Source organism: Schistocerca cancellata, chromosome 7 (genome assembly GCF_023864275.1).
Source record: "Schistocerca cancellata isolate TAMUIC-IGC-003103 chromosome 7, iqSchCanc2.1, whole genome shotgun sequence".
Lineage (NCBI taxonomy): Eukaryota > Metazoa > Arthropoda > Insecta > Orthoptera > Acrididae > Schistocerca > Schistocerca cancellata.
Window position 1 is genome coordinate 340,392,850 of NC_064632.1, and position 25,835 is coordinate 340,418,684.

The window sequence follows — 25,835 nt, forward strand, 5'->3', positions numbered from 1 at the left end:
AGCCTGTGAGGGAGAGAGCACCAGAAGTAATGGAGCTGGGACAAAGGGGTTGCTCTCCATCGGCACCACAGGCTGATGAATCACAACTGATGGTGAGGGAAGGATGCCACTGATGGCAAGGTGGGAGCCATAAGTGGCATAGGGGAGTAACTGCAGAGGTTATATTAATAAGAGACAGGCTGATGGGCTGGCCAGTCCCTGGGGTGAACGTGGACAGCACACTCAGCTGGTGGTGATGGGAAATAGGGGGGGGAGGGGGGGGGGGCATACATCACGGCATGGACAAAAGTGATTCTGGTGCCAGATCAGCTGCTCCGGCTGGCCTCAACCTCAAACATCTGCCTTCCCCTATTACCACTGCTGATGCCTTGGGTCCACTCACCATTCTAGCTGAAAGTATGAGCTCAGAAGATGGTACTCATGCAGTAATATGGCTGTGCCTGAGGGTGGTGATCCTGTGGAATTGGGCACAGGATGTCTGACAAGTGGGTTCTGCACCTGTGTAAAATATGCACTGGGCTGTGACCATTGACAGGGGTAGACTGTTACGAGGTGAGGAAGCTGGTCAGTGTGCTCCAGAATCATCTGTCATCATTATTTTGGACATCTGCATCTTGAACATCATTATCATCTGCTCAGCTTCCAAATTGGACATGGAACGGAAAGGAGTAGTGGTCAGGTGCTCAATGTGATTGTGCCGACAAAAATCCTGATACACCAAGGCCATGAACTGAGGGCTGGTTTCAAAAACCAGGGTGTAAGGGGTCCCCTCAACTGCAAATATGATGGACAGGGTGTGTATAATAGCTGCTGTAGTAGTTGTAGCTATCTGTGTGACATATGTAAAGTTAGAGAGGGCATCAACAACAAGCAACCAAATCAATCCCCAGAATGGATCACTGAAATCAACATGTAACCTTTGCCAGGGATGGTCAGGCCATGGCCAGTGGTGGTACCACTGTGCAAGGGCAAATTAGTTGTGGGTACAGCCAAGGCAGTTCCAGACAGTAGGTTCAATGATGGCATCAACCCCAGGCCAATACACATGATGTTACGCAATTGCCTTCATTCTGCACATTCCCCACTGTGCAGCCTGGAGGATCTGCAATATGTAGGGCTGGAGAGTGGGGGCATTTACCATCTGGTGCTCAGTATCATCCGTAACCAGAAAAATGGCCCCCTCAGTTATTTTAAGCCTATATCATAGGGAAAAATAGGTGCACCCTCGAAGGCCATTGTCAGGCAAATGCCCTTGTCACCCTGCCATACACTAGACAACACCCTGCAGAGAAGTAGATCAAATGCCATATCTGCAGCTACTTCATGTGCCACAATCAGAAATCTATCAAGGATGGGCCACTGGTTTATGTCTAAGGCAAAACACATCAACTGATGCCTCTCGAATTCATCATCTGGGCCACACAGCACCTGGGAAAGTGCATCCACATTGGAGTGCTGTGTGGTAGATTGATGATGAATCTCTGAGGTATAATTCCTGAGTAACAATGCACACTATTGCAACTGCTGCTCTGTTTTATGAGGAAGTTTCAAATGAGGGACGATCAACAAAATAAATGGCTTGTGATTGGTGATCAAGTGAAACTTTGCAAAATACATAAAAATGTAAAATATCTGTACACCATATGCGATAGCCAACACCTCCTTCTCAACCTGCGAATAATTCCTCTGCACCACATTTGATGTTTTGGATGCAAATGCAATGGTCTGTTTTGTGCCATTGGAGTATATGTGGGGCAGCACGGCAACCACTCTGCAATCCGATTCATTGGTGGCAAGCATCAAACATGCGCAGCATGCAACATAGCTGAACAAGGGGCCAATCTAAGGCACTTTTTAAGTTCCCAGAATGAGATTTTCACTCTGCAGTGGAGTGTGTGCTGATATTAAACTTCCTGGCAGATTAAAACTGTGCCGGACCGAGACTCAAACTCGGGAAACATCCCCCAGGCTGTGGCTAAGCCATGTCTCCGCAGTATCCTTTCTTTCAGGAGTGCTAGTTCTGCAAGGTTTGCAGGAGAGCTTCTGTAAAGTTTGGAAGGTAGGAGATGAGATACTGGCAGAAGTAAAGCTGTGAGGACGGGACGTGAGTCATGCTTGGGTAGCTCAGTTGGTAGAGCACTTGCCCGCGAAAGGCAAGGTCCCAAGTTCGAGTCTTGGTCCGGCACACAGTTTTAATCTGCCAGGAAGTTTCACTTTTTAAGTTGCATGAAAATCTTTTGGCATGCCTCTGGCCACACCAATTTAACACCTTTTTTTATGCAGTTGATTAAATGGGTGGGAAATGTGGGCCACATTTGCTGTAAACTTGACACAATAATTTACTTTGACAGGGAAAGGCTGTAGTTCTTTGAGGTTCTTAGGAACTGATATTTCAGTGATTGCAGCCACACGATCCTGTGTTGGGGCAGGCCCTTCTCAACTTAATATATGACCCAAGTACATGACTCTTGACACAAAAAACTACATTTTGTTGAGGTGACAGCACAGATCATTGGCTTGGAGACACTCAAACGACATATGTAGACAGGTGCTGCTCCTGTGTGACCCCAGCAACCATCAAAGCATTTAATTAATTAACACAGTTGGTGTTACCTTGGATGAGCTCCTCAAGGTATCTCTGAAATATCATAGGAGCACTTGAAACCATGAATGGCAACCTGTTATCATAACATGCTGAATGGCATATTAAGCACTAAAAACTTTCATCTGATCTTCTACAGATAATTGAAAGTAGGTGTTACTGAGATCTATTTTTGAAAAACACTAACCTCCATGTAATTTAGCCAACAGTTTGTCCTGCCAAGGAAATGGATACAAAAGAACATTTGCTTGAGCCTTATCAGTAGACTTAAAATCACCACAAAAGCAGAGTGATCCATTAGGCTGCTGCACTACAAACATGGACGTAGCCTACTGGCTAAACAATACTGGTGATAGAACACCCACACACTTTGCAACCTACCTGTTTCTGCTTTAACTTTCTCATGCATGGTGAAAGGTGTCAGACAAGCCCTACAAAACTTAGGCACTGCCGATTGGTTTTAGGAAATGTGGGTCTGGAACCCCATTGCACAGGCTTGTGTAGGTTGCTTATATTGTGCACACGATGCATCAAGTTCCATGAATATGATTTCAGGTGAAACCAAATTAACCTGGTCGTGCACTTGAAAACCAAAAAGCGAAAAAGCATCAAAGAGTTGACTACAAGCAAAGTTAGTTCCTGAACAACGTTTTTATACTTAGCTTGGATGATGATCTGACCCCACAACAGGATCGACTGGCCATTGCATATCACTACTTTGCGTTGAGGGGACTGTTACTGCAGGGAGCCAATGCAGTGATACATTTCCTCAGTAATCAGAGACATGACTGCACCTGTGTCCAACAGGAAACCTGCCATCATCCTATGAATGAACAGTTGCAACATGAGAAGCTGCATCTCGCAGTCTGCTGCCTTGTGCATCTGCAAAGTAGTATGCAGTGTGCTGATGGCTGAAATTGTTGGCACACCCCAACTGAGGCAGACGGTCACGAGGTGCCCCAGTTTGTGGCAAGCAAAATAGATGACGTCATGGAAAGAGGAGTGGACATTATTGATGCTGTGGGCCACAATCTGACAATTTGAATGCAGTTTGATGGCATGAATTTTGTTGCAGTTTCTTGACAACTGCAGGGAGGGAAATGCAGAATAAGCCTCTGCTAGGTTGGGGCATGCCATCAGTGATGAAAGTGTTTCCATTTGTGTGGATATGCCAACAATGAGGGAAAGAAATCACTAACTAATGCACTGTCTACTACATTCCTTGTTGTCAGACAACAAGACAAAATTGGATGATGATGTTAACTGGCATCAGTGATCATGAAGTAGAATGGCGACTAAGAATACTAACATTCTCAAAACCCAAGGACTCATGAATCAGAACTTTGCTCACACAGTTACTCTGTAAACTTTGGCAATTTGTAACACATTACTCAAGGTGGGGTCAGGCACCTCCAAAACTTCCACTTTAGTAGCTTGATCTGAAGCGAAACACATAGTAATGTCACCAGTTAAGGAGTCTGCATATGATGTGTCACACTCTTTATGGGAAAAGTCACATTTATGTGCCAAGCCTTGTAAATAATCAGCCCTTGCTGCATAGGATTGTTTATGATGCTTAACACGTAGGTTAAACCTGAACCTAGCTACAACGATGTGTGTTTGGTGGTTGTAATAGTCAATCAGCAAACATCAGGAAAAGTCAAACTCCTAGAATCCAAGTGTGGGTATACTTTTTGCACCCCTTCATGCAGTTTACTAGTAGAAGATAGGAAAAGCACTTTTAATATTTTTGTGGGATCTACAAATTTAAAAACCTCTCTCACACCGGCCTGATTTAGCTTCACTGATCAGGATAGTAAAAAATGTGTGTATATTAAGGGAATTTTCATTCACAAAGCAGGCTTATCACATTCACACAGTTCAATACTGTTCTATCCTGATTAAACTGAGCTTAACTTAAATTCCATAAGGCAGTGAAGCAATTTTGAAGTCTCGGAACGACGAAAATTGTCAGTTGATCTCCTAAAAACATTTGTAATAATTATTAACTTTTGGTGATCACATGGGGAGGACCGGAGGTCTGCTGGTAATACCATGTTAGCCTATTTATTGAAAGTAATAAGCTGGATATCGTGAGCATACAAAACAGCAGGTTTGTCCAGTGTAAATCAGATGTTCCCCACTAATCCCGTGCAACACAGAGTAGTAAGCAGACACTGTCAATAATAATCAGTTAAATAATACGCAAACACACTTACTTTAGTTTAATTCATGTATTAAATTCCTTCTCATACAGAATCTCATCAAGATGGTGACTAGTTCAACAATACATACATATGCATCTTCCTTCTTTCACGGCTAATCAGCAAGACCTCCTTCATTCTTTTATCATAAGAGGAAACATAGATAGCAGAGAAGCTATTCCATGGAGTAAATGGACGTTCCAAGGAATAATAGGGCTTGAAACTACTTTGCATTGATAATCATCGTATATTAAAGTTTAGGAATTGGTAAGATAAGAAGAGATATTTCGAGACATGTACTTAGTTATATAATTTATAAAATTTCTGAAAATATCGTGGAGAGACTGCTGCAAGAGACATTACACACTCACTGACCCCCAGGTCAGTTATTTGCCTTGCCTTACAGTGAAGAACAAATTGACATAACTGGATCTCACGTTGCGTCATTGAAACAAATGAATGGCAGAGGAGTAGGCAAGCCAAACTCAGTTTCTGGCTGCTGTTAGTTTTGCAGAAGCTGTAACAGCTGTGTCTGCTGTTGCTGGTGGAGTTTCCACTGCCTGTCTTGCTGTTACCATTGCTGCTGGTGCTGCTGCTGTTGTTGTTGCCATTGCTTTTGCTGCAGTTGCAACTGCTGCTCCCACAGCTTGATAAACTCAGGATCCATGCCACATTGGAATAGTTTCATGGGGAAAAAGATCATGTCACTAATTTTATGCCCCACTCTGTATCAGTATAAACACAGTTTATGATTTTCCGCACTGGTGGTAACAAGACAACTGGAAGAACAAAACAGAGGGTTCTGATGATGACTAACAGCCATTAAATAGTAAGTAATACATGTCCAGAGAATAGTGATGTCATCTAAGCATATGCCACAATCCAAGGGAAAGTCCAATTCACAAAAAATTAATAAAATACTCTTCTACCCAGAGGCCAGGCTTCAGTGACTAGCAAGAGACTGGCAGCAATCAGCAGACTGTGGTATATGAGCAAGCACTCAGAGGGTGGTGCCACCTCGCAGGATTGCCACAGTGGTTGCACCCCACAGAGGTGTGAAAATTTGGCTGTTGCCTAGAGCCTGAGTATCTCTGATGTGTACTCACTGTCAGTGCTCAGGCTAGGTGGGGATCCAAATCACCCTCAGATATTAAAGTGGCCAAGCTGTTTAGCATCTGCAACATTTTCAGGACGAGTGAAGGCAACTACAAATGTTTCATTACCATAGAGGTTACTCAATAATCATCTTAGTGTATCATTTGAGCTTTACCATTGAAGGGAAAGAGCAGCAAAGAGAGGTGCAAAAACACTAATCCATTTTCCCACATTGGAGTGGTATCTCGAAGATTGGCAGGATTCTAAAAAAGTAAAACACACTACTACATATGTTTCTACTTAATAATAGTAATAATAATGCTTGATTTAATATCAAAAAGTATTGCATAGCAAAAAAAGTCGTGATTGTAAGATTGTTTTTAAATAATGGAAGGTCCAGGTTGGAATATCAACAATATTATGAAAAGGATATATTGCTACTCAGCATAAATATGACACATTGGCCAAAGCCTTCTTCAGAAAGGAAAACACACACACATTCACACAAGGAAGCACACCTCATGTGCACATGACCACTATCTTTGGCCAGGATTCTGGCCAAAAATGGTGATCATTTGTGTGTGAGGTGTGCTTGCTTGTGTGATTATGTATGTGTTTTCCTTTCTGAAGAAGGCTATGGCCATAAACTCAGATTTGTAACAGTCTTTTTATCCTGCCTGTCTGCAACTCAGCATGTCTTCATTACTGTGATTAGTAATCTGTCCTTTTCATAATACTGTTAAGACTGTTTATAGTTTACATGAATATTCTTTCACAGCTCATTTCTTCCATACAAGTAAATTAAGATATAGTAAGAGGAAGAAAATATTGCCCTACATTCAGTATGTCACAATAAAAACAAATAAAAAGAAACATGTTATTTAGTATTAAGCAGGACATTTTACTGACATGATTTTCTATTCTGCATGAAATAACAGTTCCTATCAGTGATGTAAACAAAAAAGGACTGTTAAGTAGGTTTTTAGGTAAATTTCCAGATTCAGTGTAAGACTTACAGTGGTATGGTGCAGTGTATGCGTTCATCTCATTCCCATGCACTTTGAACTCTTCTCACATAGTGTTGTCCTGTATCTATTACGATGGTATTTCTCTTTGGTTCTTGTGTTATGTTAGTGTAGACTAGTGTTTATGACTGGCTTTAATTTTCCAACCCAGCAAAACTACTCTAAAAATACAATTAAAATACCAGTTTTTGAAGATGAACTTCAAGTCTAGCCCCATGGATGATTCTTGTGGCTATTTTCTGCCAAACCAATAGCCTGTTTAAATTACCTTAAGTTGATATACCCCATATTTCTATTGCATAATTAATGTTTGAGGAAAGTAAATAAATTAAAAGGAAACAAATTAAAAAATAAATAAATGGAAACTTAGCAATATTCTGAAACCACTGCTGTGGACAGTCACTTAATTTTTGGAATGTTTCTATTTGCTTTAATCCTTTATAAATCTGAAATATTATTTCTAGTATGAATATTTTCCATTTGTTCTAGTATTTGGTAGAGAAAATCGAGAAAATTGCAGTTCCACATAAACATTAAGCTATTTGTCTGCAAGTGATAAAACAAATATCCAATTATGAGTTCGTATTACCTCAGACAGCTTTGAAGTGATATTAAACTGCAAACTAGTTGATCTTTGTTTTGTAATATGAAATGTTTCAGTAACAATTTTTTTCCCAGGGAAGTAAGTGGGTTGTTTCTCTCATTACTTCAATCTGGGCAGTTTGAGGCTGCTCTGGCAGTAGTTGAGCCCATGCTATCTCTCCTAAAGCAGCAGTCTCCCACAGATGAAGGCAAGGGACTAAACCAAGGAACAGCAGAAGTGTCAGCAGCAGTAAAGAAGGAATTAAACATACGCAAGTCCAAGTGAGCATGCAATATATTGTACCATTCCTTCTTGCTTCTGTCTCTCTTTAAGATTTGCACTATATCTTGCTTTTGTAATTGAAATTTTTACTTAAGTCAACTTTTCTTTTTTTCCATTCATTTACCTCAAATTCTCCTAGGTGTTTGTTGTGATAATTTTTATGTAGGCAACTTCAACTGTGTTCCTGCTTCACCATATTTTACATGCAATTTAGGTGCATTGCTACAAGTTAAACATAAACATTTGCTTCATCATGGTAAAAATAATTTTATTTGAACTGGTACAAGCTAATAATATATTATTTCTTAGTTTTTCGTTATTAGCTTCTAACTGATTGTACTCACAGAACTTTCATATAAATCAACATTATCATTTCTGAATTTGCATATGCAACATAAAACCAAACTACATTTAAGTGTTTGCTATCAGAAGAACCTGAAACATAGCAAGTTGGAAGCTCCTCCATCTGCTATGTTTCCTGCACCCATGAATTACTAAAATGTTTTTGTTTTCTCACTCTGTATCTAATGCAGCTATACAAATAATATTTAAAATGTACTTGAGTATGTCAAACTGCTGTTTATGCAAAATTCCATTTAAAATTATAATTCAGTTAGGTATATTTATCTTCCTGATCCAGTTAGTTTCACTTAAAGCTGAGTTAATTGAAAGGCATGACTACTTGAAATTTTGACTATAGTAAATAATGGGGAAACACACTGATCTAATAGAATGCTAAGTGCTGTTACCATTCATTCAAAAGTAGATATTTCATTCTTTTTGAAAACATACTTGAAGCTAATTAACTTCCAAGATAACTAACATTGAAAGATGAGAACCTCATAGTTTTGACTGCCTTTTTTGCATTCATGCTTACAAGATTCTGAATTTTAACACTACTTTTCTTGCTATATGTTGTCTAAATCAGACCACCCCTCCTCTCTCTTATTAAGTTAGACACTAATTATGATATTTGATTAATATATAATTTAAATATTTTATTTTCAAGATGGGTCTCATTCTTGTAAACTGGGTATTTCTAATTCAGAAGCATAATAATGTTCTGTATACCTTTTTAATTTACTAACCTTCAATATTTTCCATAAACAGGGTAACAGTGAAGTCCTATAATCCAAAAAATAGCAAAATGTTACCTACCCGATTTTCAAAACATTAAATAGTTTCAGAAATCACAACATGTTCTTACACCTACCCTCAAAATCACTAGCCTGCAACCAGCAGACTATGATGTAACTCCATGATTTCAATTTGTGTTAGAGTCTGGCTTCAGATACAAAGTATATAACACTTATGATGAAAGAGGCTGTAACCAGAAATTACAGATGTAATAATTATGTTGACATGTATAGCAGAGTCTGCCTCAGTTGCTCTGGTAGAAACAGCATTAATTAGTGCCACATTTTTTTCACTGTGCAACTTTGTATAATTTTGCACAACCTGAAAAACTGTGCATGTGAAACCTAAGTTGATTTTCATTTGCCAACTGAACTATTGTTAATTATTTCATCAAGAATATGTTAACTGCACAGAAACTTGATAGCATTAGCTGTAGCAAAGTGCATTATGTAGGTTTTCCCTTGTTGGTGTTGTTGTTGTCTTCAGTCCTGAAACTGGTTTGATGCAGCTCTCCATGCTACTCGATCCTGTGCAAGTTTCTTCATCTCCCAAAACTTACTGCAACTTACATCCTTATGAATCTGCTTAGTGTATTCATCTCTTGGTCTCCCTCTATGATTTTTACCCTCCACGCTGCTCTCTAATGCTAAATTTGTGATCCCTTGATGCCTCAGAACATGTCCTACCAACCGGTCCCTTCTTCTAGTCACATTGTGCCACAAACTCCTCTTCTCCCCAATTCTATTCAATATCTCCTCATTAGTTATGTGATCTACCCATCTAATATTCAGAATTCTTCTGTAGCACCACATTTTGAAAGCTTCTATTCTCTTCTTGTCCAAACTATTTCTCGTCCATGTTTCACTTCCATACACGGCTACACTCCATACAAATACTTTCAGAAACGACTTCCTGACACTTAAATCAATACTCCATGTTAACAAATTTCTCTTCTTCAGAAACGCTTTCCTTGCCATTGCCAGTCTACATTTTATATCCTCTCTACTTCCACCATCATCAGTTATTTTGCTCCCCAAATAGCAAAACTCTACTACTTTAATTGTCTCATTTCGTAATCTAATTCCCTCAGCATCACCTGACTTAATTTGACTACATTCCATTATCCTCATTTTGCTTTTGTTGATGTTCATCTTATATCCTCCTTTCAAGACACTGTCCATTCCGTTCAACAACTCTTCCAAGTCCTTTGCTGTCTCTGACAGAAATACAATGTCACTGGCGAACCTCAACCTTTTTATTTCTTCTCCATGGACTTTAATACCTACTCTGAATTTTTCTTTTGTTTCGTTTACTGCTTGCTCAATATACAGATTGAATAACATCGAGGAGAGGCTACAACCCTGTCTCACTCCCTTCCTAACCGCTGCTTCCCTTTCATGCCCCTCGACTCTTATAACTGCCATCTGGTTTCTGTACAAATTGTAAATAGCCTTTCGCTCCCTGTTTTTTACCCCTGCTACCTTTAGAATTTGAAAGAGAGTATTCCAGTCAACTTTGTCAAAAGCTTTCTCTAAGTCTACAAATGCCAGAAATGTAGGTTTGCCTTTCCTTAATCTATTTTCTAAGATAAGTCATAGGGTCAGTATTGCCTTACGTGTTCCAACATTTCTGCGGAATCCAAACTGATCTTCACCGAGGTTGGCTTCTACCAGTTTTTCCATTTGTCTGTAAAGAATTTGCGTTAGTATTTTGCAGCTGTGACTTATTAAATTGATAGTTCGGTAATTTTCACATCTGTCACCACCTGCTTTCTTTGGGATTGGAATTATTATATTCTTCTTGAAGTCTGAGGGTATTTCGCCTGTCTCATACATCTTGCTCACCAGATGGTAGAGTTTTGTCAGGACTGGCTCTCCCAAGGCCATCAGTAGTTCTAATGGAATGTTGTCTACTCCGGGGGCCTTGTTTCGACTCAGGTCTTTCAGTGCTCTGTCAAACTCTTCACGCAGTATCATATCTCCCATTTGATCTACATTTACATCCTCTTCCATTTCCATAATATTGTCCTCAAGTACATCGCCCTTGTATAGACCCTCTATATACTCCTTCCACCTTTCTGCTTTCCCTTCTTTGCTTAGAACTGGGTTTCCATCCGAGCTCTTGATATTCATACAAGTGGCACTCTTTTCTCCAAAGGTCTCTTTAATTTTCCTGTAGGCAGTATCTATCTTACCCCTAGTGAGATAAGCCTCTACATCCTTACATTTGTCCTCCAGGCATCCCTGCTTAGCCATTTTGCACTTCCTGTCGATCTCATTTTTGAGACGTTTGTATTCCTTTTTCCCTGCTTCATTTACTGCGTTTTTATATTTTCTCCTTTCATCAATTCAATTAAATTTTTCCTTTGTTACCCAAGGATTTCTCCTAGCCCTTATCTTTTTACCTACTTGATCCTCTGCTGCCTTCACTACTTCATCCCTCAGAGCTCCCCATTCTTCTTCTACTGTATTTCTTTCCCCCATTCCTGTCAATTATTCCCTTATGCTCTCCCTGAAACTCTGTACAACCTCTGGTTTAGTCAGTTTATCCAGGACCCATCTCCTTAAATTCCCACCTTTTTGCAGTTTCTTCAGTTTTAATCTACAGTTCATAACCAATAGATTGTGGTCAGAGTCCACATCTGCTCCTGGAAATGTCTTACAATTTAAAACCTGGTTCCTAAATCTCTGTCTTACCATTATATAATCTATCTGATACCTTCTAGTATCTCCAGGATTCTTCCATGTATACAACCTTCTTTTATGATTCTTGAACCACGTGTTAGCTATGATTAAGTTATGCTGTGTGCAAAGTTCTACCAGACGGCTTCCTCTTTCATTTCTCTCCCCCAATCCATATTCACCCACTATGTTTCCTTCTCTCCCTTTTCCTACTCTCGAATTCCAGTCACCCATGACTATTAAATTTTTGTCTCCCTTCACTATCTGAATAATTTCTTTTATCTCATCATGCATTTCATCAATTTCTTCATCATCTGCAGAGCTAAATGGCACATAAACTTGTACTACAGTAGTAGGCATGGGCTTCGTGTCTATCTTGGCCACTATAATACGTTCACTATGCTATTTGTAGTAGCTTACCCGCAATCCTATTTTTTTATTCATTATTAAACCTACTCCTGCATTACCCCTATTTGATTTTGTATTTATAACCCTGAATTCACCTGACCAAAAGTCTTGTTCCTCCTGCCACCGAACTTCACTAATTCCCACTATATCTAACTTCAACCTATCCATTTCCCTTTTTAAATTTTGTAACCTACCTGCCCGATTAAGGGATCTGACATTCCATGCTCCGATCCGTAGAGCACCAAGTTTTCTTTCTCCTGATAACCACGTCCTCTTAAGTAGTCCCCGCCCGGAGATGGGGGACTATTTTACCTCCGGAATATTTTACCCAAGAGGACGCCATCATCATTTAACCATACAGTAAAGCTGCATGCCCTCGGGAAAAATTACGGCTATAGTTTCCCCTTGCTTTCAGCCGTTCGCAGTACCAGCACAGCAAGGCCGTTTTGGTTAATCTTGCAAGGCCAGATCAGCCAATCATCCAGACTGTTTCCCCTGCAACTACTGAAAAGGCTGCTGCCCCTCTTCAGGAACCACACATTTGTCTGGCCTCTCAACAGATACCCCTCCATTGTGGTTGCACCTACGGTACTGCCATCTGTATTGCTGAGGCACGCAAGCCTCCCCACCAACGGCAAGGTCCATGGTTCATGGGGGGTTTTCCCTTACCTGCATATAAAAGAGAACTGTGAAATTTGAACTGGCCATCACTCACAATTATGTCACAAGTGAAAGTAAAAGTGATGATTTCCAATGTTGAATACTGTGTGAGCTACATGATTGGAACTATTCTTTTTGCCATTGATAGTTTTCAGCACCAAACCACATAAAGTGGATCAGTAACAAATTACAATGTCCACTCATTAGAGACACAGGAATAGTCAAGTACAGAGGATATATCACAGGTTTGAGTTTGAATTTAGCAGAGTTTATAAGATGAATCTTTATTGTTGGACTATCCATGTCCATTTTGCCAGCAAATGTGCAATAGTTGGCTCAACAGTTGGCTTTCCTAGCACATAAAATGCAAGTTGCTGTTTTGATGGTTTTTCAGCATGGTCAACAGTCATGAATCAATTCAGTCAAATCTGGACTTCCTGGATGTTAGTGTGCAAATTGTGCAGCTCCTACCACGTCATGGTGAACAGCAAAGTCTGCTAAAAGATGTTCTTGAGTTCAGAGATATGATAGATTCAATGGACACATCTGGTAAGCATGATGAGACTTCTGAAAATCTGCCTTTCCTTATTAATTAAATAAATTTTCAGCTTCATTTAATAGAATGTGTCAGACATATAAATTTGTGTACTTGCAATCATTATTTCTTACATTTTTTAAAGAAATTTAGAGACTATACTTTTTTCATATATTGCCAAATATAATTATGAAGTATATGTCTACACATATGTGATTCATGTTTGTCCATATATAATGCATGGAAGCTAGCTGGGGTCAATGATGGGGTATGAAAGAGTTGTCTGATAGTCATAGGGGAGAACAGTATGGAAGGCTGTTCAGAAACATTGTCATGGTGTGGAGTATGTGGGCACATAAAGGATATAAGGTTGAAATCTTTTCATGGAGGGGAGATGGATCCTTCTAGGAGCAAACCTGAGAATATTGTGAAGAACCCAGAGTCAGAGAAACAGATTAGGAAACAAGTCATGAATGATTTAGACTGCAGTGGAAAAGCAACAAGAGGAGTGTGAAACTTTCAATATTAATTAATGGGATGAAAACATGGGATGAAAACATGATAAAATGCAGAGGCTGTTAGAAAGAAGGAACTAATGGAGACTGAGGCTAAGAATGCAGGAATAAAAAAGTGCAGTTCAGAATATTGATTTTATGTGAAGATTTGTAATGCAACTGTTTAAGTCAATCAAATTGTGCTTATTAGTAGTATCTGTAACTGTGTTGTTCAGTTGACTCATGGCCACAGTTTGTCAGTGGCTGTTTATCTGACAGAAAAGTTGGTTTGTAGTCAAGTCCATAGACATTACTATACAATGGTTTCAGTTAAGTTGGTAAATGGGTATGCATATTTTAAAATATGGCTTCACCTCTTACATGATTTGAGATTTTCAGTGACAGTGCTGCTGGAGTAAGTGGTAGGCAGATATTTTGGGCAGGTCTTGCATTAGAGCCTTCCATAGGATCCCATACATTAGGACTAGTTTGAGAGCCAGAATGAAATAGGTAAGGACAAAGTTGAATGGGCAGCATCAGACCATTTTGGAAGGGTGGGAAACAGTGCGTAAGTCATAATTCCGTTTTTGGGGTATGATTACAATGAAACCCTATCATAGAATGTGATTCAGTTGTTTCAGGTGTGAGTGGTATTAAATGATGAAGGGTTTGCGGCTGGTCAGCAAGTGTGCAAGAAAAATTGACTGTTTGCAGAAATAAGGCACCAGGGATGTGTCTCTAGACATGGTGGAGAGGGAATGTCTAGTCCAGGAAGGTCTTGCCAAACCCTCAGCATATTGCAATAGCAAACTGCGTTATATCTAGATTAATGATCTAGATTAATGAAGTGATTGGTGGTTGAGCATAGTTCAAGTGATAGAAGAATTGTTGTTGTCTTCCCAATACTTGCATAGACGGTATGGGTATGGCAACCACAAGCGAGCAAATTCCTTACTGAATGTGTTCACAATTTCCTTAGTAACAAGCTGTATGGAGTTTTCTTTGCAATATTGTAATAATCTTACCATTTTTCTTCACACTTTTACTGCTAGAGTCCGTCAACTGATGCTGCCTTTGTAGCTGAGCTTGCTAATCCACATCTGTGGAGTTGCACTCTACTCAGAGATAAAAAGGTTCAAATCCACGTGATGGAACATTTTCACTGCCAGCATTTAGCTGGAAATGGGAGGAGAGGTAGTGGCATAAGGTTTCTGATGGCCTGGATTAAATTCCAAAACTGTCTGCAGTGTTTCATGAAGTAAGGGCATGTGACATGGCACTCGTCTTGTCACTATTCGAGAGGAGAGACCAGTTTGCTGGCACAGGTTTCATTCACTCCCTTCCAATCACCCATAACAAACAAGCCCAACACTACACTGTACAAGTATGTATCACAACCGTCCACATGACACAGATACACTTGTGACACTTTATAACAGGTTGGAGGAAGACAATGGCAAACAGCCTCTACCTTGCCCAGGATGGTGATTCAGGATTCCTGCATCTGCTCTCCTTCGCTCACTTCCTGAGTGTTTGACTACTTTGGCTTTTGTCAGTTGGCTCTAATAATTAGAAACTGAGGTAGGAAATTAATATAACATTTCTCTGGGGAGGAGGGGAGGTAGAGGGGGTTGGTATTATTGAACCTTTCTGTCAGCAGATTGGTACAAACATAAAATCATATATACACCTCTAGCTATTAGTTACTTTCTAATTCAGGTATCTGAGTTGTCCAGGGGTGAGGGCATGCATTATGTGAAGACAATTTTCTAAGGAGTCCAATTTTCTAAGGAGTCATCAGTGAGCTGGAGGTTGTAACTTTACTTGGCTGGTATTCTGCACTTTGTAACTGCTCTGGCACTTGGCGTGAATTTTCTTCCCATTGTGGAAGTATCTTATGGACTTATGTCAAATAATGTAAACCTTGCTGCAGTACTCAATATTTAATTTCTTTTTGTTTATTTACAATCTGTGTCACTGTCTAATGGTTAGCTCTGTCAAAAGCAATGATTTCAGTATATAAACCAGATGGGCAGTTGTATCCATAGGTTCCATAAGTCACAGTTTACTACTGGTCACTTAATACATAGATTCACAATATTTATGCACAGTAGTTAAAGTTAGATTATTGAATACGAACCAACTGCTCAGTTTATATTTTGGATTAATGCTGTTGACAGGCTGATAGCAACATAGAGAGGTTTTATCATTCAAATATAGAACACTGACTGACATATAAAATGAAGTTTACACTTTAGTAGCTGACCACAGGCTGGCAGTTAGTAATGTGTGTGTGTGTGTGTGTGTGTGTGTGTGAGAGAGAGAGAGAGAGAGAGAGAGAGAGAGAGAGAGAGAGAGAGAGAGAGATCTCCACTGTATGGTGAGTAGCAGTCTATCCTTTGCATAATGTTGTCAGGTAGTGACACAGAATTGATTATAATTTGAGTGTTGGGCAGTGACTGACACTGAAGTTAACATTTCAATAACTGACCATGAACTCACTCAGTCATTGTCCTACTCACCTACTTACAAATGAACATTAGATTAAAAATCAAAATGCAATGTTACATTTTTAATAATAACATAAAAGACAACAAAACTAGAGGACACGAAATTACAAAACAAAAAACCAGATATTTAATTACTAAAAGTATAACAAGAAAAATGCTATAATCAGGAAAAAGGCGAAATTTTGGGTAGTATTTTATGAAAATTATTTATACTAAAATGGGTATTTCCAAAGCCCATTAAAAAGTTTATAGAAGGTGAAATTTTCAAAACTGAATAATTAACAAACTAATAAGTTATTTGAGTAGACATTTTTGTAAGCAGAAAAACTATGGTATTGAGTTTTGGAAATAATCAGTACTTAAGATTTGCACTTTCAAGAAAATGTGAACATTTGTTGAGAAAACTTGTAGCAGAGCATGGATGCAAACAAGAAACATTAATTAAGAAAGAACAATACATTAGATACACTTTAGGATAACACGTGTATATGCACTCATTGTATAGATCAAGACAAAGACATCCCATTACCAAACATGAATAAGTAGCAAAAAATCAAAAAGAACAAAATATAGAATTGCAGTTCCTTCATCCACCTCAATTCTATACAATGTTAATCTGTAACTTTACACATTCCCAATCATTGTGACAATTTTTGAAATTTTAGTTTGGACAATAATTATGTAAAAATATCAGCTAACTAATCACCTATAGTACTATACTGGTACTTAAAATCTATATTCCTTTTTAAAACAGAAATCTCTAACAAAGTCATACTTAAATATGAGGGCGGTTCAGAAAGTAACCTCCGATCGGTCACAGTGCGGGTTGTGGGGGGAGTAGCGACGCCATCTGTGCGTTCACGCACTCAACAGGTCAGTCGGCATCAAGCCGTGGTCGAGTGAACGTCGTACCTGCGCTAGTTTAGTTTTTGTGGCAGTTTGAAATGTGTGCTGCAATATAAAACTCCGCCAAATGTGAAGTGTGTGCTGTCATAAGGTTTTTTACAGCCAAAGGATATTCTGCAGCAGCTATTCATCGTGAGCTTTGTGCCGTGTACGGACCAAGAGTTATGAGTGAAGGAGTTGTCCGTGAATGGGTACGTTTATTTAAAAGTGGACGAGAAAACGTTCATGATGAAGAGAGGAGTGGTAGACCATCATTGGTGACTGACGAACTCGTTCAGACAGTTGATGCAAAAGTTCGTGAAAATCAACGTTTCTCAATGTCGGAGTTGTCTACTGGTTTTCCACAGATTTCTAAGACTCTCTTGTACGAGATAGTGACAGCAAGATTGGGTTACCGTAAGTTCTGTGCACGATGGGTGCCCAAAATTCTTACCGACCACCACAAAACTCAAAGAATGGCCTCTGCATTAGACTTTCTGTCACGTTATGAGGACGAAGGAGAACCATTGTTAAACAGAATCGTGACCGGTGACGAAACCTGGATTAAGTACGTGAACCCTGAGACAAAAGAACAATCAAAGATGTGGGCACATTCAAATTCGCCTACCAAACCAAGAAAAGCCTCGCAAGATTTTTCTGCCAGAAAACTGATGGCAACGGTGTTTTGGGATGCCAAAGGGGTGTTGTTGGTTGAATTCATGGAACGTGGTACGACCATTAATCAAGACGTGTACTGTGAAACAATAAAAAAGTTACGACGGGCTATACAGAACAAACGCCGTGGTATGCTGACTTCCGGTATCGTTTTTTTGCACGATAACGCCCGTCCTCACTCTGCTCGCAGAACAACGGCCCTTCTTGAGTCCTTCAAGTGGGACGTTATCAACCATCCACCTTACAGCCCAGACCTGGCGCCAAGTGATTATCACCTCTTCATGCATTTGAAGAAATGGCTCGGGTCACAGCGGTTTGATGATGACGAAGAGCTCAAAGATGCGGTCACAGGCTGGCTCCAGGCACAAGCGGGTGATTTTTATGCAGAAGGAATTTCAAAGCTTGTGAAGAGATATGATAAGTGCCTCAATCGCTATGGAGACTATGTAGAAAAATAGTGCAAAGATGTAGTTGTAAGATGTATATATTAAAATATTTTTATTTAACTTGGTGTATTTTTTTAAATCAACCGGAGGTTACTTTCTGAACGGCCCTCGTATGTTAGAATTTTTGGGTCATGAAACAGCTTCTCAAATCAAAAATATTCTATAAAACAAGTTGCAAATGATACAAAGTCTGCTTCTGTAGAATACAGTGATACAGTACTTTGGTTTTTAGTTCCCCAAATTACAATACTACAAACACCTTTATAGCATAATGTGATGTTGATTTTCTGTCTGACCTATTGTCCCAATTAGCATCAACATAAACTACTATAGTTTCACTGTTTCCCTCATTTTTACAATGTATCCCATAATTTACTGTGGCTTTTATATAATGGAGTATTCACTTTAAACATTTCCAATGTGATTCCTTCATAATGACTGAAATAATTAACAGCGTAACTTAATGCAAGTTGTGTTGTTTGAGTTACATGAAGAAAACATCCTATTAATTCTCTGTGAGACACTTTCTCATGCAATTTCTGATCATTGTGAGCTTCTATTCCTTGAGTGTTAAGTAGCTGTGTTAGTTTGTGTCAAACCTCTTCAACAGATTTTTCTAACCAAAGTTTTCAGCCGCAAAATTATTCCATTCTCCCTCTTATCTCTCTTTATTCCCAAGAACACCCTCAACTTTACCAAATCTTTCATTTTAAATTTATTTCTTAAAGTCAGTGTGATTTATTGAGTTTCCATCTTATGACTTCCTTGAACGACATTGTCATCTACATATGAATAACTTAGTTGTAAACAATCGTAAGGAACAGTCAATGACAAACCAAGATATAGCATATAAAATATTGTAGGTGATGTGCTTTATTGATTTCAGATTGAGTCTATTTTGAGATCATTGACAGAGCTTTTCTATTTGATATGAATTTGTCTCTAGTTAAAGGTATTGTGAATAAGTCTGCCAACTGTTTATCAGAATAAACATAATAAACTTAAATTTCGTTATTTTCAATATGTTCATGTATATAATGGTTTTTAATCTCAATGAGCTTGGTATGGTTGTGATTTGTGTTTTTAATCAAGCAAATAGCACTTTGATTGTCAGTGTGGAGTGTTGTTGGTTTATCTAACTGAAACCAAATTCACTGAGGAAACCACACAACCAAAAAACTTCAGTAGCAGCATCTGAAGCTGCTACGTATTTGGCCTCTGTTGATCTGCATGTCACAGTCCCACTTGCTAACAAGCTCAGTTGTTAACCAACAAGTGTCACAGTCACCAGCAAAGTTGGCATCCAAGAAGACCACCAGTCCAGTAGAGTCAGCTTTGTACCTGTGCCTTTTATATTTTTATATTTTAAACATTCCCAATGTGATTCCTTTGTAATGACTGAAATAATTAGGGTCAGGTCTCTGGTCCCATGTAGATACTTCATAATCCTTTTAACAGCATGCCAATGATCGAGACCCCGATTATGTAAAAACCTGCTCACCATGCTCACAGCGAACATGATTTTCTGGCCATGAGACAGTTGCTGCAAACATTAAGCTGTTGGCTGCCTGCCAGTGAGATTTGCTTTCAATCTCCTTTACCTCATGTTGGTTTGCAGAAGACTGCCCACTGTACAACATGGTTCCAATATCAAAAGGAGTGGAGTTCAGTTTTGAATCATCCATGTTGAACTTCTGAAATAAAGAACTGATGTATCTTTGCTGACCTACATAGATTTCTTTTGTAGAAGGGCTTTGTTCAGTTTCCAATCCACAGAAGTATTTTCCATTCCCCACAGTAGTTTCAAATGTTGATCCCAGTGCTGTCAAAACATTTTCCAGTATTTTTGGAGATTTACAAATAAGCAAGCCATCATCCACATAAAATGCTAGGTAAACATCAGTGTCATCTGTTAAAGCATGGCAAACATGTTTGTCTGCATTCAGATGCACAAAGCCAAACTTTGTCAGAAACTGTACAAATTTTTGATTCCAACAACGGGGTGATTGTTTGAGTCCATGTAGACTTTTCTTCAGTTTGCAAACATTATTTGAGCCTTCTACAACAAAACCATTTGGTTGCTCCATGTAAAATTCTTCTTTCAAATCCCCATTCAGGAATGCAGTCTTAACATCAAACTGCCTAATTTCTTTATCTTTTGAAGCATCTATGGTTAATAAAACTCTGATTGAATAATATCGGACCACAGGAGAGAATGTCTCTTCATAATCAATGCCTTCTCATTGTTAATAACCTTTAGCACATAATCTAGCTTTAAAGTGGTCAGTTTTTCCTTGAGAATTCTGCTTCACACTATAGCCCCACTTAAACATCCAGCTGCCTTGCAGTTGTGTGGTAATGATACTAGACCCCAAGTTTTGTTCTTCTTTTCATTTGTTCACCAGTATCATCCTCTTCAGATTCCTCTGGAAAATCTTTTTGATTTTCTTTCATTTGTTCACCAATATCATCCTCTTCTGATTCCTCTTGAACATCTTCTGCAGCATGGTCTCCCAGGTAAAATTCAGTATATCTTAGTTCAATGTTTAAGCTATAGGTTTGTTCTTCATTGAAAGAGACATCACAGGAGATTGTAATTTTCTTTGATCAGGATTGTAGACAGAATAATGGGTACTATACCCGTCATTGACAACCATGATCTACACTCCTGGAAATGGAAAAAAGAACACATTGACACCGGTGTGTCAGACCCACCATACTTGCTCCGGACACTGCGAGAGGGCTGTACAAGCAATGATCACACGCACGGCACAGCGGACACACCAGGAACCGCGGTGTTGGCCGTCGAATGGCGCTAGCTGCGCAGCATTTGTGCACCGCTGCCATCAGTGTCAGCCAGTTTGCCGTGGCATACGGAGCTCCATCGCAGTCTTTAACACTGGTAGCATGCCACGACAGTGTGGACGTGAACCGTATGTGCAGTTGACGGACTTTGAGCGAGGGCGTATAGTGGGCATGCGGGAGGCCGGGTGGACGTACCGCCGAATTGCTCAACACGTGGGGCGTGAGGTCTCCACAGTACATCGATGTTGTCGCCAGTGGTCAGCGGAAGGTGCACGTGCCCGTCGACCTGGGACCGGACCGCAGCGACGCACGGATGCACGTCAAGACCGTAGGATCCTACGCAGTGCCGTAGGGGACCGCACCGACACTTCCCAGCAAATTAGGGACACTGTTGCTCCTGGGGTATCGGTGAGGACCATTCACAACTGTCTCCATGAAGCTGGGCTACGGTCCCGCACACCGTTAGGCCGTCTTCCGCCCATGCCCCAACATCGTGCAGCCCGCCTCCAGTGGTGTCGCGACAGGCGTGAATGGAGGGACGAATGGAGACGTGTCATCTTCCGCGATGAGAGTCGCTTCTGCCTTGGTGCCAATGATGGTCGTATGCGTGTTTGGCGCCGTGCAGGTGAGCGCCACAATCAGGACTGTATACGACCGAGGCACACAGGGCCAACACCCGGCATCATGGTGTGGGGAGCGATCTCCTACACTGGCCGTACACCACTGGTGATCGTCGAGGGGACACTGAATAGTGCACGGTACATCCAAACCGTCATCAAACCCATCGTTCTACCATTCCTAGACCGGCAAGGGAACTTGCTGTTCCAACAGGACAATGCACGTCCGCATGTATCCCGTGCCACCCAACGTGCTCTAGAAGGTGTAAGTCAACTACCCTGGCCAGCAAGATCTCCGGATCTGTCCCCCATTGAGCATGTTTGGGACTGGATGAAGCGTCGTCTCACGCGGTCTGCACGTCCAGCACGAACGCTGGTCCAACTGAGGCGCCAGGTGGAAATGGCATGGCAAGTCGTTCCACAGGACTACATCCAGCATCTCTACGATCGTCTCCATGGGAGACTAGCAGCCTGCATTGCTGCGAAAGGTGGATATACACTGTACTAGTGCCGACATTGTGCATGCTCTGTTGCCTGTGTCTATGTGCCTGTGGTTCTGTCAGTGTGATCATGTGATGTATCTGACCCCAGGAATGTGTCAATAAAGTTTCCCCTTCCTGGGACAATGAATTCATGGTGTTCTTATTTCAATTTTCAGGAGTGTATTTCTTTGATTTGCTATCCCATTTTGATCTAAATTTATCAATAACATGTATGTATGCTGCTGATCCAAACTTCCTCATGTGTCCTAAAGAAGAAGGTTTTCCAAATCATTTTTGATATGGCATAACATTGTCATTTGCTTTACATGGTCTGCAATTTAAGATACATGCAACACAATTTACTGTCTCTGCTCACAATTCATGAGACAAGTCAATACTTAATAACATAGTGCGTGCACACTCAGCAATGGATATGTTTTCTCATTCAGTTCGGCCATTCTGCTGTGGTGTATAGGGACTTGTTTTCTCATGTATTATACCACTTTGCTTTAAATAATCTTCAATTGCTTATTGCTCTTGTCACTTCTCAGAACTTTGATTTTGTTTCCAGTTTGTCTTTCAATCAGTGTCTGAAATTTCAAAAACATGCTTACTTTTAAGAAAATACATGAACCTGTATGAAGTGCAATCATCCTTGAGAACTACATACAAATTGTGCACCTCCAAGAAACTGTTTTCTCATCCATCCACTTAAATCTACATGAAAAAATTCACTAGGAACTTTCAATCCCGATTCCAAATTTGAATTAAAATATTTTCTTTTCATCTTGCCATACTGACATGGTTCACAATGAAGATTTTCAACTTTCTTCATATTGAAACCAGGTACTAAGTTCAGATCAGCCATATTCTTGAGACTCCTGAAATGAATGTGCCCAAGTCTCTCATGCCCGAACATGGTGGAATTCAGGGAAGCAGGATTTGCCTGTAGCACATCTGGACATTTAAACATTTGGTAACACTGATTGTCCATCTTGATTCCTACTGCAATTGGACCTGAACTGTGAGCTTCCATTCTCTTGACATCAAAAATAACTTTCATTCCTCTTTTTGTGACTGATTCCACTGAAAATTAATTTTTCTTTAGCTTAACAATATATAGCAGAGATGCTGAGTCACAGATAGGCACAACAAAAAAGCTCTCACAATTATTACAATTGTTATATTCCATCCTGGATTTTCCATTGCTTGATTTCTTTAGCTCAGGAATTTATAATGTGTTTTCCAAAGTCCAAAGTTGCCATATAGTCTCAACTAATGACAAACTTCAGCTGATCCAGTCCCTTCTGCTTTGACAATAGAGTTATCTCCAATTTGAACAAATGAGACTTCTGACTGAATTGGCTTAAACGTGTTGAACCACTCTTTGTATGATGTCATATTTCTTGATGCAGCACTGTCAGCTAACCAAATGTTTTCGCAACCTGGAACAAAAACATACTCATGTTCTGCTCTCAAAGCTTGGTGCTCAGTGGTATCAGTTTTCATATTAAGTTTTGCTATAAGTTTTCTGCACTCAGATTTAAAATGTTCCTTTTTGTGGCAATAATACATTCAATGTCTTTTCTGCTGACCGCATTAGACACACTGTTGTCACCAGTATTTAAACTGAACTTGTGTGTTGTGTCCACATTAACTGCTGCAAGGGTGGTTGAGTTTTCATCACATTGTAAAGTTTTTGTTCTTCTTTCAATAATCTTAAAGTCAAATTATTGAACATTTGTTGATCTTCAGCACATGAGTCCCAGGCAGTTGAAAAAATTGCAAACTTTGCTGGCAGACTTCCCAAAATTGTAGCCATTTTGTCAACTTCTGTAACAGGTTTGCCAATATCAGCTAATGCTTGTACCAAGGACTCACCTGGCTGATGTGTTGTGCAATTGTGTCTGTTTGCAACATTCTGTAATCAAAATATTTCTGCATCAATGCCATTTTATTAACTTTGTATCACTGTTCATGAATAGTCTTTAGTCTGGCCCACATTTCCACTGCATTTGTGCACATTATAAGAGATTGCAATTGGTCAAATTCCATCACAGTTGACAGAATGAGCATCACCATCACATTTAAGTCATCCCAAACAGTTTGACTCTCACCAGCTCAATTTGGCCTCAGTTTCCCCTCAATGATATCAAGCACTTTTTCAGCTTGAAAAATAATTTGCAACTGACATTTCCACAGTTGGAAATTTTTACCATCAAATTTCTGGATACTGTAAGTTTTCAATTTATCCACCTTTGTATAGGTTGAATGTAAGTCAAACTTGTAATACTCAGTTCAAACGAAAATGAAGGTTTTCCACAGTCCACAATAGACAAGCAAAATAAGATGGTCACTCGAATAAAACTCCAATCAAAATCAATGAATTCACAGAACCGAAACAGATACTTTATGTCATAATCTGATGTCTTTAATTATGTTTGGCAGAAAATCACAGAGTGAAATACAGTAAATAACTTATTGCTCCTTTCTCTACTGCAACCAAAAGTTACATCATAATCATAACAACAAAACAAAAAACAAAGCTATAATTGTATAATGTCATGGAATGTGGCCACACACAGAATGAACATAAATATTTGGCATACTCACACCACGAAAACTGAAAATGAAGCCACTAAAAGAAAAAATTCAATACAATAAGCTCACTGTTGTCAACCTAGTCCCATGATAAACTGAGAACTGAAACTCTGTCTGTAATTTCAGATTCCCACTAGTTGCAACTTTGTTAGGATGTGTGGATATGAATGCTAAAAATGCAGTTGCCAGTAATAATAAGGTGTATGGTGTTTGTGCTAGGAAATTGCTTTTTAGAGATGATTTGTACAAATTCAAGGATGATGTGGATAACTACAACTCAAATAAAGAATATGTTCCTGGATTTATTTATTTATTTAGTGTATGGCTCATAACATCACAGTAAAAATTACAGAAACAACACAATTTAAAAAAAAATCACATATGTATAAACAGAGCAATAAATAACAGTTTGTATATAAGGACACCGCTAATTGTAAATTTACACTCACAGAAGAGCAATCACAAGCAGACGTCCAGCTTAGATAATAAATAGTCGATTGCCTCTTGGGTCACCATTAGGAAATCCTGTGGGTCACCCTCGTATGCCCTTAGTGGGCATTCCTGCACGATGTGTTTGACTGTCTGTCTCTCAGCGCCACAGTTGCAAGCGGCCGAAGGAAGTTTACCCCATCTGTGTAAGGAGTCGGCGCATCTCCCACAGTTGGTTCTGATGCGATTAATAGTTGACCAAACTTTGCGAGGGCAGTCAAATCCTTTTGGTTTACTAAAGATGCATGGCATACTGTGGCAGTTTACTGCTGTTCTGCTCTCCCATTCCTCTTTCCATCGGTCATTTATTTTAAAATTGGTTTGGTGCAGAGCCTGTGCGGTCTTTAGTGGAGGATGCCTGGACCGGAGTCGGTTTCCTTGGATGTCGTGAGTATCTTCATGGATTTGTAATTGAGGGTTGGTCATGATTTTTTGAAATTCTCTAACCAGAGCGTGTTCACGGCGCAGGTTAGGAGGGGCTATGTTACTGAGAATGGGCAGCCACACTGTAGGAGTTGGCCTGATTGTGCCTGATATAATACGCATTGTTACATTAAGTTGGCTATCTACCATGTGTGTGTGTTTGCTGTTGAGCCACACTGGGGCACAGTATTCTGCC

At 39.7% G+C, this 25,835-nt stretch overlaps 1 protein-coding gene across 1 annotated transcript in view; it reads left to right on the forward strand.

The window, feature by feature from the left end:
• LOC126091843 (uncharacterized) overlaps positions 1-25,835 on the forward strand; it is a 443,987-nt gene that overhangs the window by 285,168 nt on the left and 132,984 nt on the right. The window contains exons 21-22 of the mRNA XM_049907099.1: positions 7,605-7,790; positions 13,072-13,226. Of these exons, the coding sequence (XP_049763056.1) occupies positions 7,605-7,790; positions 13,072-13,226 (341 nt within the window). The remainder of the gene's footprint in view (positions 1-7,604; positions 7,791-13,071; positions 13,227-25,835) is intronic.